The sequence below is a fragment of the Rhinoderma darwinii genome, chromosome 11 (genome assembly GCF_050947455.1).
Source record: "Rhinoderma darwinii isolate aRhiDar2 chromosome 11, aRhiDar2.hap1, whole genome shotgun sequence".
Classification (NCBI taxonomy): Eukaryota; Metazoa; Chordata; class Amphibia; order Anura; family Rhinodermatidae; genus Rhinoderma; species Rhinoderma darwinii.
In genome coordinates this window covers 57,246,809-57,264,278 of record NC_134697.1, presented here as the reverse complement: position 1 = coordinate 57,264,278, position 17,470 = coordinate 57,246,809, and the positions used below count along the sequence as shown (strand labels likewise).

Here is a 17,470-nt window from a genome sequence, read left to right as displayed (position 1 = left end):
GTGAATGGCAGAGCAGAAAGTGGATAGTTTCCTTCTTAGCCATAGTATTCTATTGTATCTTTTATGAAATCCCATTCACATAGCAAGGTTTAAAACTATAACCGGTTTTGTAAAAAAGTTACGACAAAATAGCATAAAAAAAGCTGCATACTTGCTTTTTTGTGCATTTCTTGTGGTGTGGTAGTGGCATACTTGACAAGTGTCACTGAAAGTTTGGGAGACTCCAGCAAAAAGAAGAGACCTCCTGAGCCCTTAGAAGAGAAGAAATATCTCCTGTGTGCCCCACATTCTGACAAAATACTCACCTCTCTTTGTTCCTCTTCACATGTCTGGTCTGTATTACTTTAGGGGGTCTGAGGTCTCTATTTAGTGGGTACGGTCTGGGAACTCTGTTTATGGGGCATAGGATCTGTGTTTATGTAGGGGTCTGGACTGGGGTCAGTATGTTTCGTAGGTCTGGTCTGGGCTTTGTATTTGTTTAGGAGATCTGTATACATTTTGGGTGTGATGCGCTATTTGTGATTCAAATCCTGTATTGTGGGGGCATATATCTCCGATGTTCTGTCTCATAAGATAGCAAGAATGAGTAGTGGGACAGCTATGTACTGTCCCACTTCCACTGGAGTGAACATACCACTTTCGGCCATTAAATAATTTTTTGGGTTCTCTGCAGGGAAAGCAAATATTGTGCTTTCACACACTGTTTGTTCCCAGTGATTAAAGAACTAATATTAGCCCCTTGTCTAAAATGTATTATAAAGAGTCATGGGACCCTTATCAGGGAGCTCCCTATAATCGATAATTGAAGATAAGAAGTGTAAATATAAAGGAATATTTTTTATCTTTGTGCCTGTTTTACAAAAACTGCGACAAAAGTAAATATCTGAAAAACATTTTGAACGTGAAAAAGGTACAGCACATTTTGTTTTAAAAAAATATTACATTATGTACCATTACTTGTTTTATCAACTAAGCCCAGTGCAAATATGTGCTTGTTTTAATGTGACCTTATGTTTGTTGTTTTATCTCCAGCTCTGTTGCCTCCCTGGCAGAAGCCATCATTTTTAAATGCACCTATTAATCCCATCACCTTTTCAAGGGGAGCAGAATCCTAGTTAAAAGCCCCTCCCTATTTTATCTGCTTTATGTTTTTGCTGTTTGTATCACTTATAATTGGAGTGGCACTTGTGAGAAAATGTTTTTGTGTTTAAATATTTTTAGAACTATAAGCTACTTCTGAAGCAAACGAGTGCTGTTTAGACAATTTCCTTATATATAAAAGGTAACTCATTATTTTGATTTGTAATAAAGGGTAATGCCCAATTTAGAGGTTTATAACATATCCACAGAATTTGCCATAAATGCAGGGCCGGCCTCAGGGCTGTGCGACTTGTGCCATTGCACAGGGTGCCTCACTCCAGCAGGTGGAAGGGGGCGCTGCGCTGGCTCTCTTCCCCTGCTTGTTTCAGAAGAGCCCGGCCCGGCGACTCAGCAGCCGCTTCTCCGCCCGGGCGCTTCTTCACTCAGTGGCGTCTAGCAGCAACACCGGGCATTAGGACGCCCGTGTGCTGCCCGTCTGAACGGGACCCCCCATGGCCGGCGACGCCACTATAGCAGAGCAGGGAGGTATCTCCCTCCTCTGCTATCTACTAGCGCCACTGTAGCTCCCTGAAGGAGCGGAATCCCTGTGTGGTCGGGGATTCTGCTCCTGGACAGAGCGCTTAATGTCTACGTCCATATATGGACAGTGACATCAGGGGTAACTCCTGAAGCGGAATCCCCGTCCACAGTGTTGCCGACTCTGTGACCGGGGATTCCATTCCAGGAGAAGCCCTTGACATCACTGTTCATAAATGGACACAGAGGACAGGGCTTCTCCTGGAGTGGAAACCCCCGGTCACAGCGTCGGCAATGCTGTGGACGGGGATTCTGCTTCAGGAGTTGCCCCTGATGTCACTGTCCATATATATATATATTACTTTTTTAAATACTATAATATTACAAGTCCACCAGTAAAATAGACAGTTATAAACACCAATTATAGGCATCAATGAGAGAATCCCTCATTACACCGCTGTCCCTATAGATAGCGCCACACAAACTCCTGTAGATAGCGCCACACAGACCCTGTAGATAGCAACACACCCCTTCCCTGTAGATAGCGTCACACCCCCTCCCTGTAGATAGCGCCACACAGACCCACTGTAGATAGCGTCACACCCCCTCCCTGTATATACTGCCACAAACAGCAACCCCCCGTAGATAGCACCACACAGCCCCCTGTAGATAGTACTACACAGCCCCCCTGTATATAGCGCCACACACAGCCCCCTGTAGTTAGCGCCACACAGCCCCCCTGGTGATAGCGCCACACAGCCCCCCTGTAGATAGCGTCACTCCCCCTCCCTGTAGATTGCTGCCACACACAGCCCCCTGTAGATAGCGCTACACAGCCACCCTGTAGATAATGCACAAAGCCCCCCCTGTAGATAGGGCCATGCAACCCCCTGTAGATAGCGCCATACAGCCCCCCCTGTATATACTGCCACACAGCAATCCCCCCTTGTGTATATACTGCCACACAGCAATCCCCCCTCCCCTTGTATATATTGCCACACAGCCCCCTTCCTTGTATATACTGCCACACAGCAATCCCCCCTCCCCTTGTATATACTGTAAAAAAAAAAGCAATCCCCCCTCCCCTTGCATATGGTGCTACACAGCAATCCCCCTGTGTATAGTGCTATGCAGCCCCCCTCTCCCCTTGTATATACTGCCATGCAGCCCCGCTTCCCCTTGTATATACTGCCACACAGCCCCCCTTCCCCTTGTATATACTGCCACACAGCCCCCCCTTCCCCTTGTATATAGTGCTAAACAGCAATCCCCCCCCTGTATATTATCACAGCCCCTTGAAAAAATTTATTGTACTTACCTTGCTCCGCTCCCGCGCCGGACGTAGAGCGCTACACTGCCTCTCGGGCGGGACGCATGCGCAGAACGGCATGATGATGTGACGTCATCGCGCCAGCCTGCGCAGGGAGTCTTCCTAGCTTACCTTGCCTGCAGCCTATAGAATTCATTTGTTCCTACGCACATACAAGTGAATGTGGCTGTCGCTAGCACTGGAGCCCCCTCCGGTTCTAGCGACGCCACTGCATCTGCCCACCGCCCGTGACAGTGTGCGGGCTTTAAACTTTAGTGAGCGGACAAACTGTGGAAGGTGCGCAGCCGCGCACCTTCTAGGGAACACTGACCAGGGGGCTGTGTGGCACTACCTACCAGGGGGCTGTGTGGCACTATGTACCAGGAGGCTGTGTGGCACTATCTACGGGGGGCTGTGTGGCACTACCTACAAGGGGGCTGTGTGGCATTATCTACAGGGGAAATCTGTGAGTGGCGGGCTGATGGCCATTTTACTGTGAATGGGGGGCTGATGGTCATTTTACTGTGCGTGCTGGGCTGATGGTAATTTTACTGTGAGTGGGGGGCTGATGGTCATTTGACAGTCCGCGGGCTTTAAACTTTAGTGAGCGGACAGACTGTGGAAGGTGCCTAGCCGAGCACCTTATAGAGAACATTGACCTGGGGGCTGTGTGGCACTACCTACCAGGGGGCTGTGTAGCACTACCTACCAGGAGGCTGTGTGGCACTACCTACAGGGTGCTGTGTGGCACTACCTACAAGGGGCTGCGTTGCACTACCTACAGGGGGCTGTGTGGCACTACCTACTAGAAGCTCTGTGGCACTATCTACAGGGGGCTGTGTAGTACTACCTGCAAGGGGGCTGTGTGGCACTACCTACAAGAGGCTCTGTGGCACTATCTACAGGGGGCTGTGTGGCACTACCTACAAGGGGATGGTGTGGCACTATCTACAGGGGGAATCTGTGAGTGGCGGGCTTATGGCCATTTTACTGTGAATGGGGGGCTGATGGTAATTTTACTGTGAGTGCTGGGCTGATGGTTATTTTACTGTGAGTGGGGGTCTAATAGTCTTCAAGTGGTTTCCACCTCTGACCTTCAATTGAAATTAATAGGAGGCAGAAAATACCTGAGGCGCTCGTTTGGAGTGCTTTTTTGCATGCGTCTTTTGCATTTGCTTCAACGGCTTAAAAAAAACAAAACGTGTGGGGGCACTATATAGGGCATTATACTGTGGGGGGCATTATACTTTTTTTTATGGGGCATCTTTTTTATGGGGCATCATGGGGCGCCGAAATATAATTTTGCACGGGGCGCCATCTATCCCATGGCCGGCCCTCCATAAATGACTGATCGATGTGGGTCCCAGCTCTGGGACCCACACCTATCTTTAAAATGGGGTCACTCGACCACCACCTTGCATGGTGAGGCGGATGCCGGCTACTGCATCCAGGTGGATAAAGAATAAGGAGATGGCCACGCATTCTTAATTCACTTCTATGGGGGTTACGGAAACAACCATAGCAGCTGTTCTGGAGATAGATGCAGGTCCCTATCAGACATTTATAGCATAATCTTGTGGGCATGGGTGTGACTACCAGGGAAGCAGACGTGGCAACTCGAATGGGGCCCAACAACTGAGGCAGTTAGCGATGCCTATGGATGATAAGGGGGAAATGGAAAACCTGTTGTACCCCTGCTGTGCATTATCTATCTGCTCCTGCATCACATTTTGCATTATTCCTGTACTGTGATAACATTTTGTGCATTATACCGGTTGCATTGACAATATTTAGTGTTTTTTCCTGTGCTCATCCATATTGCTGGTACTGTAGTTTGCTGTGGATTTTCCGTGCGTAAATCCGCACAGAAAATAAGCAAAATTTGCCTAGTGTGGGTATCCTTTTACTTAACATATGTAGTCTATGGGGGCATATAGCATTTTTCTCAAACCTACCCCCCAACTGTTGAAAGCATCACTGCCTTATAAGTGTAAAAGCTGGGGGTCCTCTACACTGGAACAATGAAAAGGGTAGCATAGTATGGTTGTTGTTTTTTAGCCTACTCTATTAATAGGATATTTAATTTAATATTTAAAGTGGTTGTCTAGTTTAGAAAAAACAATTTTACATAGTTCCCTATTATGGAATTCTGAGTTTATAAAGGGTAATGCTCTGTTCAGAAGCGTCTCTGTTGTTTTGGAGGTTCTGTCATATCCTGAATTAAAGACAACCCATTAATATGAATGGGAACTGTGTAATCCTTAGGCCCTGTTCACACTGAGGATTTTTTGCCACTGTTTTTGCCGCGGAAACCGCAACAAAAAATGCCTGAAATTGACTCCCATTGATTTCAAAGGGAGGTGGAGGCGTTTTTTTTTACCGCGAGCAAAAAAAACGCTTGCGGGAAAAAGAAGCAACATGCCCTATCTTGAGGCATTTTTCGCATCAAAAACCCCATTGAAATCAATGGGAGACGCGTTTTCTGACGAAAAAAACGCTCGCGGTTATTCCATCTTTCTGTTGAAGAGATAGCTAAAAAAAAAAAAAAAATTAAAAAAAGCTGCAAAAAACTACGGCAAAAATCGCTTCAAAAAACGCGTGTGATGCAAAACCACAGCTGATTTTTCCATGCAGAATTTTCTGCCTGCAAAAAAACTCAGTGTGAACAGAGCCTTAATTTCTCCTATAGTGGCGCTGCTGAGAAATTGCACACTTACTGCCAAGATTCTCCACAGGTTACAGCTGGGGGTCACAACAGGGGCGACACTTTCTGATCAACTTATTGTCAAGGGACCCTTCTAACAAGTAGGGATTTTTCAAAACGGAGAACACCTTTAAGACGTAGTAGCCCCTAGGTAGCGACAGGTGACGCATGAATAAAATGTTTCCTATCCAGATCCAGTGACTGGTCAAACTAATAAAACTACCAATTTCACCAGGATATCCTTGTTGAAAGGAAAATATTATTTACCTGTAAATCATAGTTTTTCGGGTAGTTTATGAAAATCTATAAGTAATAAAATGGCCTAAAATGTATACATAGAAAAATGAATGCTAGAAACATTAACACTAACAACATGAATTTGATGTACTCACCAGAACCTATTTCAGCAGAAGGTAAAAGTGCTGGACCACAGTGCATAGGACAAGATCAGTGCTATCCCTGATCCAGATTAGTACATGCAGTGACCAACTCACAAGCTTTATACACCCGGGCTCCTCTGCATGTGATCGTATCTAGAAGTCCATCCTCCTGGCACAGCGCCACCTAGTGACCTTGTCATACAAATGATAAGAAAGCTATAGATTGCCTAACTACAGATATCTAACACAAATGATTGCTATCTATTTATGTAACAAGTTTCATCATATTTCATCACATTTCTATTCCTCTATTCAAGGTATATAGTAAATATAATTTTTTTATATTCCATTCAGCTTGTGTCGGTTGCACAACGCAGCTTCAGCAGCTCTCAAAAGCGGTTCCAGTCCTTAGCACTTGTCCGCACACTAAACACTAAATTGGCCGGAACACCACATTTCTATAAATAAATCCCAGCGCCAATTAAAATAGATCACCGGCAAGCCCTACCATCATCTGCCTCAACTGCCACGAAAGAAAACAATACGGAGCAAAATAACATGTCGACACAGTGCGCAAATGAAAAAAAAAAAAAAGTTTTTTTTTACGTAAATCAATGTTTTATGGGCTTTTAAAATGTTTTAAATTGAGTTTTATTTAAAAAGTTGTTCTGTCTTTACGATACAGCTCCTATGTATTCTCTATACAGAGATGGTTCGCTACAAGCCGGTTCGGTCAGTTCAGCTTAACAGACGGCATTGAAGTCATTGGGTGCGTGAAAATCATGGAGAGCCCACGGACGTCATCCGAGTGCTGTCTGTGATTCACACAACCGTTGCTAAAGAAATGATGAGAAAAAGAAAAACACCCCCTTCAGTTTTTTTTGCTGACGTAAATAATGCGTGACGTACGGATGACATACGCGCGTAAAAACGCAGACGCGCACCATACACGGATGTCATACAGAACTGCAACGCCGGAAAAATGCTGCATTTTTTACACGCGCAAAACGGACACGCTTGTGTGAATGATGCCTAAGTGTGATGGATATTATTGTGATCCTCTGTGTAAGACGCACACAGTTCCCACTCTCAGACAAGCAGTCAGTTGAGCTGTACTGACAATATCGTCTCATAGCAAACAATACAGCTTCTCCGCATAGAGGATACATAGAACCTGTATCGGAAAAACAAAACAAAATTTTTAATAAAACTCAATTTAAAGAATGTTTAAAATCCCATAGCCATTGCTACCTGCTTTCATTGTATCCAATAGACATAAGCTTTATGACCTCGATCTTCATATGACAGCCCGGCCAAGGTAACCAAAAAAATTAAGTTTTCCTTTTAATTTGGCACAGTCCTTGCTTCAAGTTAACTCTACATGTCATTGCCCAAATAATTACTGCTGAGATTATCATCGCCCAAAATAGAAAGGGTACAGTGATGTGACTTGACTGTTTATTTAGGGCAAGGGTGAATATTTTTTTGCTCCCGGAGCTTCATGATGTGTCTCTGCCAATGGAATTTCTGAACGATATTTCATAATATATTGATAGAGTATCATTATTCCAAAACATGACTTCCCTAAATGCTGCTTCCATTACAATGGCATGTTTGGTTACCAAGATTACCATTGCAACATACAACAGTCCTTTTTTTTATTTGATCCTTTACTTGCAATGCCAGAATATGTCCATGTGATATAATGTTTTGTCATCAGACATTACAAAGTTCAGAACCAAGTGGTGATGCTCAGGAGAAAGCACCCCATATCTCCTGAGAAGGGTAAAGGTTACATTTATACACTTATACAATAAACCTAATAACCTAATGTAGTATAACCCTGAATGTTGTTTTCATTTTACATGGAATAATGGGGCAGAGGTGAATGAAGGAAAATACAACAGAAAGGGACATACTAAAAAGAATGAAGAATATAAATGATCAAAAAGAATTAGTATTATTACAAATTGTGGAAAATATAAAGCGAGGTATAATGAAATGCCTGTGATTGCTATACGTGGAATGAACAGGGTATTTGTCGTTTACAGTGGAATAAACGTATTTCATACAAACATACAGTACGTGTATTGAATTCTTTGTTCTTATTAGGTCCTGATCACATCACGTTTTTGCCGTCTAGTTTGTTCATTGTTAAAGCTCCGGATGTACACACTAGAGGTGTCCATAAGGCTCCATTAACCTAACAAAGGCCAAAAGAGTCATTTAAAAAAAATAAAAAAATAAATGTTTAAGGTATAGAATAAAGTAGTAGACTGCGCTTTTCCATCCCACATGATCCCACAAAAGACTTATACGGCTTTTTGTAAGATGAAACACTATGGATGACGTATGCCACTGTACCCATATAGCTGTACCGACGCATACCCATATACCTAATGGATGGTGGATGCCACTGTTGGGCATCCGCTGCAGCCTACGTTTAACTTATAGTGCTGGCGCTTTTCTCTGTGTCTATGTCAAATGTAACCCAAAAAACGAGATGTGAACATAGCCTAAACCCTATGGTGACATTCAACGTACAGTTACATCGCTGCCACCAAGGTGTTAGAGCATTTCAACGTAACTGTATGTTGGGGTGATGGGGCGGGCTCAGAAGCTGAGCCTGCACCATAGCCAGTAGGTGTCAGTTGGATACTACAGCTAGCTCGGATCCCGGCCATTTAATCTTTTAGATTCCGCGGTCAATAGCAATTGCAGTGTATTATACAGTACCAACGATTAGATACGTGAGTCTTCAAGTCCCCTAGTGGGACTAAAAAAATAAAAAATATAAAGGTTGTAGAAAAATAAAAAACATATAAACATTTCAAGTAAAAAACAAAAACGTGCCTATTTCCCAGTAAAAAGTCTAATATAGGAAAAAAAATAAAACCAATAAAAAAACTTCTGTAATGACCCGAACTATAAAATTGTTATTTATCGCGCACTGTGAACACCGTAAAGATTTTTTAATAAAAAAACAATGCCAGAATTGCTTTTTTTTTTGTCTCCTTGCCTAATAAATTTTTTAATAAAAAGTGATCTAAAAGTCACACATACCCCAAAATAGTATCAATAAAAACTACAGCCCATCCCGCAAAGAGCCAGCTCTGTTTCTCCCACAATTTCTCAAAGGAAAAATGAAAATATTATGGCTCTTAGAATATGGCAACACAAACAATAAATGATTCTTTTTAAAATGTGTTTTTATTGTGCAAAAGCAGTTTTTTTCAATCCATCACCAATTCAGATCTATGACTGAATGGATGAAAACTGATGCACTTTGGGCCCCATACAAATAAATGCAATCCACAAAGAGATCAGTTGAAAAGCACAAGTGTGAACTTAGCCTAAGGCTGCTTTCACACTGTTGGACTCATAATACTGGTGCTTTTTTGAGCCCGTATTACGGATGGAACACTTGGAAATCTAACGGTTCATCAAAACCGAAGTTAGAGCACGATAGGCTTCTGTGGTGCTCTAACTCCGGTTCTAATGAATTGCAGCATGTCAGAGCATTGCGTTCATAATGCGGGCGCAAAATAGCACCCGTATTAGTCCCTTGTGAAAGCAGCCAAAGACTGTGTTTACATTTGCATTGGGAGCCTCCGTCACAGATCTGATCAAAAATTCCAGACAAAATAGTGTCGCATATAGCACTATTTTTTCCAGTAAAAGGATGGACGCCATGACAGAAACTGGATGGACCCAATATAGTCAATGAGGACCGTCAGGGGCGGTTGTGTCTGCAATATGACAGATTAGGCACTGCTATCATTTTCTTTGTTTTGCTCATTAGACTGAGCAAATGTGAACAGAGCCTAGCACATTTGGCTGGATTCACACGAGCATGTTCGGTCCGTAAAGGACGGAACGTATTTCGGCCGCAAGTCCCGGACCGAACACACTGCAGGGAGCCGGGCTCCTAGCATTATAGTTATGTACAACGCTAGGAGTCCGTGCCTCTCCGTGGAACTACTGTCCTGTACTGTAATCATGTTTTCAGTACGGGACAGTTGTCCGGCAGCGAGGCAAGGACTCCTAGCGTCGTACATAACTATGATGCTCGGAGCCCGGCTCCCTGCAGTGTGTTTGGTCCAGGACTTGCGGCCGAAATACGTTCCGTCCATTACGGACCAAAAGTGCTCGTGTGAATCCAGCCTTTGAGTCTCTCTTTAATAGTCTAACACGCATCATGCTGTGATCATGCCATAATTATGGCAATATAGGAACAGGCATAGTTAGGCTTTTTGTCCATCTGGGGCAAAAAAATGCAATTTGGCAGCCCCAACTAAAAGTTTTCTTTTTTGAGCTTTGCGTGGAGAGAGTGGCAGTTTTTTATAATGCTTCCCTAGTCCTGTGTCTTAATACCATGGCCAAGGCATAGTTATTGGAGCCATCATTACATGTTTGCAGGAAAGGGGCTTCAATTATTAACATAGGGACTCTTTACAGTACTCAAACTCTGGAATGCCGCATGAGGTAATAAAGACAAAATCAGAAGTGATCTACTAGCATGGCTGGACAATTATTAGTATCTCTTTACTAAGAGTATTTAAAGATTTTTTTATCCCTCTGTGAGGTGAAGCTGGCTATAATTGCCCAAGCGGTTTCCTTCTGTCTTCCTCTGAATCAAACAGCTAGCTCTGAGAAAGGTTGAACTCGATGGACGTGAATAATTTTTCACTTTCTACAGGGAAGTCGAGAATTTGTCATGGGGTAGAGGAGGCTTAAAGAGGCTCTGTCACCAGATTTTGCAACCCCTATCTGCTATTGCAGCAGATCGGCGCTGCAATGTAGATTACAGTAACGTTTTTCTTTTTAAAAAACGAGCATTTTTGGCCAAGTTATGACCATTTTTGTATTTATGCAAATGAGGCTTGCAAAAGTACAACTGGGCGTGTTGAAAAGTAAAAGTACAACTGGGCGTGTATTATGTGCGTACATCGGGGCGTGTTTACTACTTTTACAAGCTGGGCGTTCTGACGAGAAGTATCATCCACTTCTCTTCACAACGCCCAGCTTCTGGCAGTGCAGACACAGCCGTGTTCTCCAGAGATCACGCTGTGACGTCACTCACAGGTCCTGCATCGTGTCAGACGAGCGAGGACACATCGGCACCAGAGGCTACAGTTGATTCTGCAGCAGCCTCAGTATTTGCAGGTAAGTAGCTACATCGACTTACCTGCAAACGTCGATGCTGCTGCAGAATCATCTGTAGCCTCTGGTGCCGATGTGTCCTCGCTCGTCTGACACGATGCAGGACCTGTGAGTGACGTCACAGCGTGATCTGGCAGAAGCTGGGCGTTGTGAAGAGAAGTGGATGATACTTCTCGTCAGAACGCCCAGCTAGTAAAAGTAGTAAACACGCCCAGATGTAACACACATAATACACGCCCAGTTGTACTTTTACTTTTCAACACGCCCAGTTGAACTTTTGCAAGCCTCATTTGCATAAATACAAAAATGGTCATAACTTGGCCAAAAATGCTCGTTTTTTAAAAATAAAAACGTTACTGTAATCTACATTGCAGCGCCTATCTGCTGCAATAGCAGATAGGGGTTGCAAAATCTGGTGACAGAGCCTCTTTAACTACAGAAGGTAATGTTTTATCACCCAGTCCTTTGTGTTTTCAATGTTTATAGCTGTGCGTTAATATCTATTTAAGTTCTAGTGGCTTGTTGCGGCCCTGAGAACTGGGGGCAGATGGCTCACCAGCCCCACCTATGGCCATGATATCACATATGAGTGGGAAGATCTGTGAGGGATCTGCTCTCCACGTGCTCTGGTAATGACACACTTCTTACTGATAGTTGTCTGCCAGCTCAGCATGACTTTGAATAACCTTTCTGGTGGTGCTTTATATGAACCTCCGCTAGCTATAACATTTGTGATTGAACTTTGTTGTGTCTGTAGGTTCTTTCAAAATCAGAACATATAAAACGGACTTTGTATCTTTGTGAAATGCAAACAGTGATGTAACCAATATATATGATTATGAGGCAGCTGCTGTTATAACGTCTCCAATATGCAGCTATATGAAGAGGAATACTATAAAGCATTACAAGGATCAGAATAAAGTTGCTGATCATATGATCTCCGTAGGTCCGGCTTCTCTAACAGATTATAGGGAAACTGTGGGGGCCACTCAATCCCTATGGTCTTAAAGGGAATGTGTCGCTACCATTTTTTTTTTTCTGTTAAACAGTTAGTATATAAATGATTACACATTGTTCTAATTTTTTTAATTTTTTCACAAGTCAGGAAATATTATAAATTAGATTCTAATTTATAACATTTCCATGTGCTGGTCACTAGAGGGAGCAATTCCCAAAATTGAAGCATTGGCATGTGGTAAAGCAACTTCATTGCTTTATGCTGCAAATTTGGAGTAGACACACTCGCTCTAGTGTCCTCACACAATCCCTCCTCCTTTATCCTGGCTAGTGCCAAGAGAAAGGAGGGGGTTGACTGTTCAAACCTCCTACACTGTGTGCCGGACATTTTCTGAGCGAATGCAGAGTGTAGGAGGATTAGATACAGTGGTAATCAGACAGTATAACACTAACATACACACACATCACATACACAAACATAACTTACCTGCACCTGCCGCCTCCGCCCTGCTTCCCCTAGTCCTTGCGTCTGCGCTGCCTTCAACATATGGCCGGAAGCCGCGACCGGAAGTGGTCATCTTACTGTCCGGCCGCGGCTTCCGGTCCACATGAAAATGGCGCCGGATGTCGCTCTACCAAAGACCTTGCTTTTGATCTGTGTGGGAGTGGTGCATGCAACGTTCCCACACAGACGGCGTACGCTATAGTGAATGAAACGGCTCCCGTTCGCATTCTCTATGGGGATGTATGTGCCGTATTCCATGCCTGTATGTGTCGTTAATCGACACATACAGAGATGAAAAAAAAATGCCAGCCCCCATAGAGAAGTAAAAGAAAGATAAAAGTAAAAAGTACAACACAAAAACACAAATAAATAAAATTTATTTTAATGACATACCAAAAGCAATATTATATAAAAAAATTTTTTTTTCGTGACACCTTCCCTTTAAGTTAGATTCATAGTCATTAAGTTTAAGTCTGACTTAGATATAACATGAAACTGTGATGGCAGGTGTCAAATCTCTGGGACTGGTGAAAAGCAGGGACTCGGATCCTTTTTTCTTGGGATTGGTTGGGTAATATAGCAGTCAAATTCCCACTCATTTTAAGAACAAAGGGTCCCCTGCTGTCAAACCCCCACTGATCATAGTTTTACGTCATATCTCATTGGTATTTCATATCTCAACATGAAAAGCCCAATTCAAATCAATGCGAAACCTACATAGCAGTCATGTTATACCATCCGCCAGAGGCACTGTTTGCAATGGCTCTACTCTGCCTAATAGATGGGGTAGGGGTCTTGAGCGGGGAACCATATGCCCTAGTACGGAATATGGAAAAGGGTGTTGATGCTATTCTTCAGACTCCCCCATTTTGACCAATTTGAGGGAAAATGTACTCTATGGTATAGTTGTCATATCATTTAGGAAATGGAATATTGTTATCATACTTTTTATGGGCCCATATACTAAGATTATATAATGCATACACTAAGCACAGATCTTCGGGTGTTCTCGATGACCCTTTACCTACATGCATAACTTTTTCTCTTTTGTAATACTTGATGTATGGAAAATTACCTTTACAAGCAGCCAATAAAACCTGTATGACTCATGGCAATATACTTGATCAGTTGACACTCCATTGTCAGCCAATAGTTTGCTACATTGGAAAACAAAGTCCAATTTGTTGCCTGCTTAAGAAAGCTTAAAGTGTAGCTAAACGTTCAACAAACTTCTGACATGTCCTAGAGACATGTCAGAAGTTTGGATTGGTGGGGGTCCGAGCACTGAGATCCCCACCAATCGCTAGTCTAAAGCAGCTGAAGCGTTCGTGTGAGCGCTCAGCTGCTTCGTGTCTGTTCAGCTTTTTCCGGAAATAAATGTATCGGCGTACGGACTCAATACAAAGTCTATGAGCCCGCACTTAAATACATCGGCTTTCTGGAAAAAGCCGAACAGACATGAAGCAGCTGATCGCTCACACGAGATCTTCAGCTGCTTCATTCAAGCGATTGGTGGGGGTCTCAGTGCTCGGACCCCCACCAATACAAACTTCTGACATGTCACTATGAAATGTCAGAAGTTTGTCGAACGTTTAGCTACACTTTAAGGTGGTTTTACACAGGCAGATTGTCTGCCCGGTAACGAGCGTGGATCGACAATTACAACATGTCAATCGGCGCTCGTTTGCTCCATTTACACAGAGTAATGATTGGAATTAATCGGGACAAACAATTGTTAATATGATTGTTCCCTTACAGTTTGCATATTATAGGCGGCACATACCCTGTTTACATGGTAAGATGTGTTGCAGACAACCATTTTCTTGGCGGCATAAAAGATGCGTTCCACCGATGAACCAGTGTCTGCTTATTCGTCGGCTGATCCATGGCATGTTTGCACAGGCCAATGATCGGGAACAAGCTTTCGTACGAGTGCTCATTCACCCATTCATCGGCCCGTGTAAAAGGGCCTTTAGGCTGTGTTCACTTTGGTGTGATCGGTTTCCGTCAGGATATCATCTGCTCATTGTAGAACAATACTGTAAAGTGAACATGTCATCTATACTAATATAAGCAGCACTGAATATTCATTGAAACATTAAATTAGTTATGCTAAAACAGCTACACAGGACACCTGAATAAAAATATAATCCTGTTATAATCCATTGTGCCATTACATTAAATCAAGAAATGTGTGGCATCGTAACTAAATGTGGGTGCATCTTTTTTACTCGTTTTAGAACTCTAGCCTGGGTGACTGATGCATTTTTGGTGAATCTTGGACAAGTTGCAAAACTGACCCATTGACCTCAATGTTAAGATAATGACGGATCCTGTAAAAGAAACAAGAAACAGAAAAAGTTCTAGTAAAAGTTAATATTCAAGAGGTGCTATATGTTGCACTGTGCCCGGAAGGATAAATAACATGACATTATATCTTCCTGGTATACTTTCTTCATAGGAATGAACTTCAGAAGAATTCAAATCAGATTAAGATTAATTGGAATCAGATTAGTAACTACTATACAGGTTGTTCAGTCCCTCTCTAACCTTTGTATAATCATGACAGAAAAAAAAAAGCATAAAATATTATGAATTTTTTTTTAATAATTTTTTTCTTTTTTAAAGGGGTTTTCTCGTAAATGTCAGATAGCTGTGGGGCCCATCTCTGGGACCCGCATCTGTCTCTAGAACGGTGCCCCCTAAACCCCGTTCTAGCTTTTTGTTCTCACACGGACTCCCGGACACTTCCTAATTACATGGTCGGGACGTGGTCGGGAGTAACGGAAACAGCGTAACTCGCGGAGCTACGCTGTTTTGCAACTCCCATAGTAGTAAATACAAACTACGCTGTTTCCGTAACTACTATTATTCAGTTTTATGGGAGTTACGAAAAACGCGTAGCTCAGCGAATTACGCTGTTTCCGTAACTCCCGGCCACGTTGTCATTAAGTGGCCTGGAGGCAGCGTGAGCAAAAAAAGCTAGAACGGGGTTTAGGGGGCCCCGTTCTAGAGATAGGTGCGGATCCCAGAGGTGGGACCCGCATCTATCTGACATTCATGACATATCCTGTGGATATGTCATAAATGTCCTTCATGGGAAAACCCCTTTAAGACTTTCAATGTACAGAAAAGTACAACAAAGGTAACACACAAAATACATATGCTGGTGTAGAAAGTAAGATGCAGACAAGGGGTAAATACATGTTAGATTATTAGTCTATTTTGTACAAGTGGAGATCAGAATACCGCCTAAAAGGGAAGACACATCATTGGTGTAATGTCCCAACAGTAAGCACAAAATAAGTTGATTCCTCATTTTAATTGTGGCCTCTACCTGTCTACAGACTATGGTCCATCTCAGAGACCACACCGAACTGAATATTCAGCCATGGAAAATTCTAAGGACCATGGTATTTGTCCATATTATTCTGTAAGGATGCAGTCATGTTCTGTATATCCTTTATTCTAGCATAGATATTCGCAATGGATGGAGGGACTGTCCACTTCTAGAATAGGTCAATCTACCATTTAATGACCATGAGGATGTGGTGGAGCAGCCTGGTGGAAGTATGTTGCAATTCCTTCAGGGGGAAAGAGATACAAGAGGAGTCTATGGAAATTCCTGCCAAACACTTTGTAGAGAAAAGTTCCAATGGAAGCCCAGTACAAAGTAAACATGGGTTATGCAGCAAGAAGGTCAAGTGGGAACGTGGAGGTGATAGTTTATAGCCCCTGTTACAGTATAGACATGGGACCGAACAAGTGAGGATCAAAAATATATTTTAGCGATGAAGTTGTAGATGACGAATATATACCGTATTCAATTAATGTTCAATAAAACCTTTCAATCGCATTGAGGTTAACAGGTCATTGCTATCGTTTCAATGAATATAAATGATGCCATTTCCAGCTCGTGGGGAAACGCAAACAGAGTGTCACTTGAAGTTTAGTATCCAAGCTACACTTGGTAAAGTGAATAAATTTTCTTAGCCAAAGCCAGTGATTCCGACAATTCAATTAATATATATGGGGGTGTATAAGTGGATATACAGTTTAAATAATAGGTAAGTATAATAGCTATACAGTTTAAATAGTATTTTATAGAATAACAAAACAATTCAGTACAATCCCATATATGCTTAACCCCCTAACGACATCCAAGGTACTAGCACGTTGTTGTCGTTAAGTATTTAACGCAGCAGAACGTATAGGTACATTGTATTGCTAGTGCAGACTTTAAAGCTGAGCCCGCACCATCACCAGCGGGTGTCCGCTGTATATTACTGCTGACATCCTGCTGCAAGGCCAGGACCGGATCTAGCCTCTGATACGGCCGATTAACCCCTTAGATGCAGTGCTCAAAAGCGGCGCTGCATCTATGGGTTTTACTAGCAGATCGGAACCCCGCAATGCAATCGCGAGTTTCGATGGCTGCCCTGGCAGACTACGGTATTAATTCTGTCAAAACGACGGAACCCTTGCACAACGGAGATAAACAGAAACCATTGGCGCCGGATCCCTCACCATTGAAATCAATGGTGATGGAAACGGAAACCTATGGTTTCCATTTGTGTCAGTCAAGCCCTGACGCAGATGTGAACGAAGCCTAAGTCATTTGTCTTAGGAGCTCTCATAAGACAAGCCACTGTCCTTGTACATGACCATTGTTCTGGTTCACTGTTTAATGAGGATAAGTGACAAGACAAGCTCACAAATCTCCCAGCTTGGGTGTGTCTTGATTTTACTATTTTATCCAACTTTGGTTTATTCTTTTTAATTTTAAAAAATTTTGCTTCTCTTGCAAGCTTATGTAACACACCCTGGCAATATAA

At 42.8% G+C, this 17,470-nt stretch overlaps 1 protein-coding gene across 2 annotated transcripts in view; it reads right to left on the bottom strand.

The window, feature by feature from the left end:
- SCD (stearoyl-CoA desaturase) overlaps window positions 1-6,105 on the bottom strand; it is a 39,253-nt gene extending 33,148 nt beyond the window's left edge. Inside the window, exon 1 of one of the 2 annotated variants that reach the window (XM_075841577.1) lies at window positions 6,023-6,105. Coding sequence is in view for 1 of the 2 variants with exons in the window: in XM_075841575.1 (XP_075697690.1) it covers window positions 6,023-6,068 (46 nt within the window). In the remaining variant the exon portion in view is untranslated. The remainder of the gene's footprint in view (window positions 1-6,022) is intronic. The other variant, XM_075841575.1, reaches the window with a different exon arrangement.
- Window positions 6,106-17,470: the final 11,365 nt, after the last annotated feature.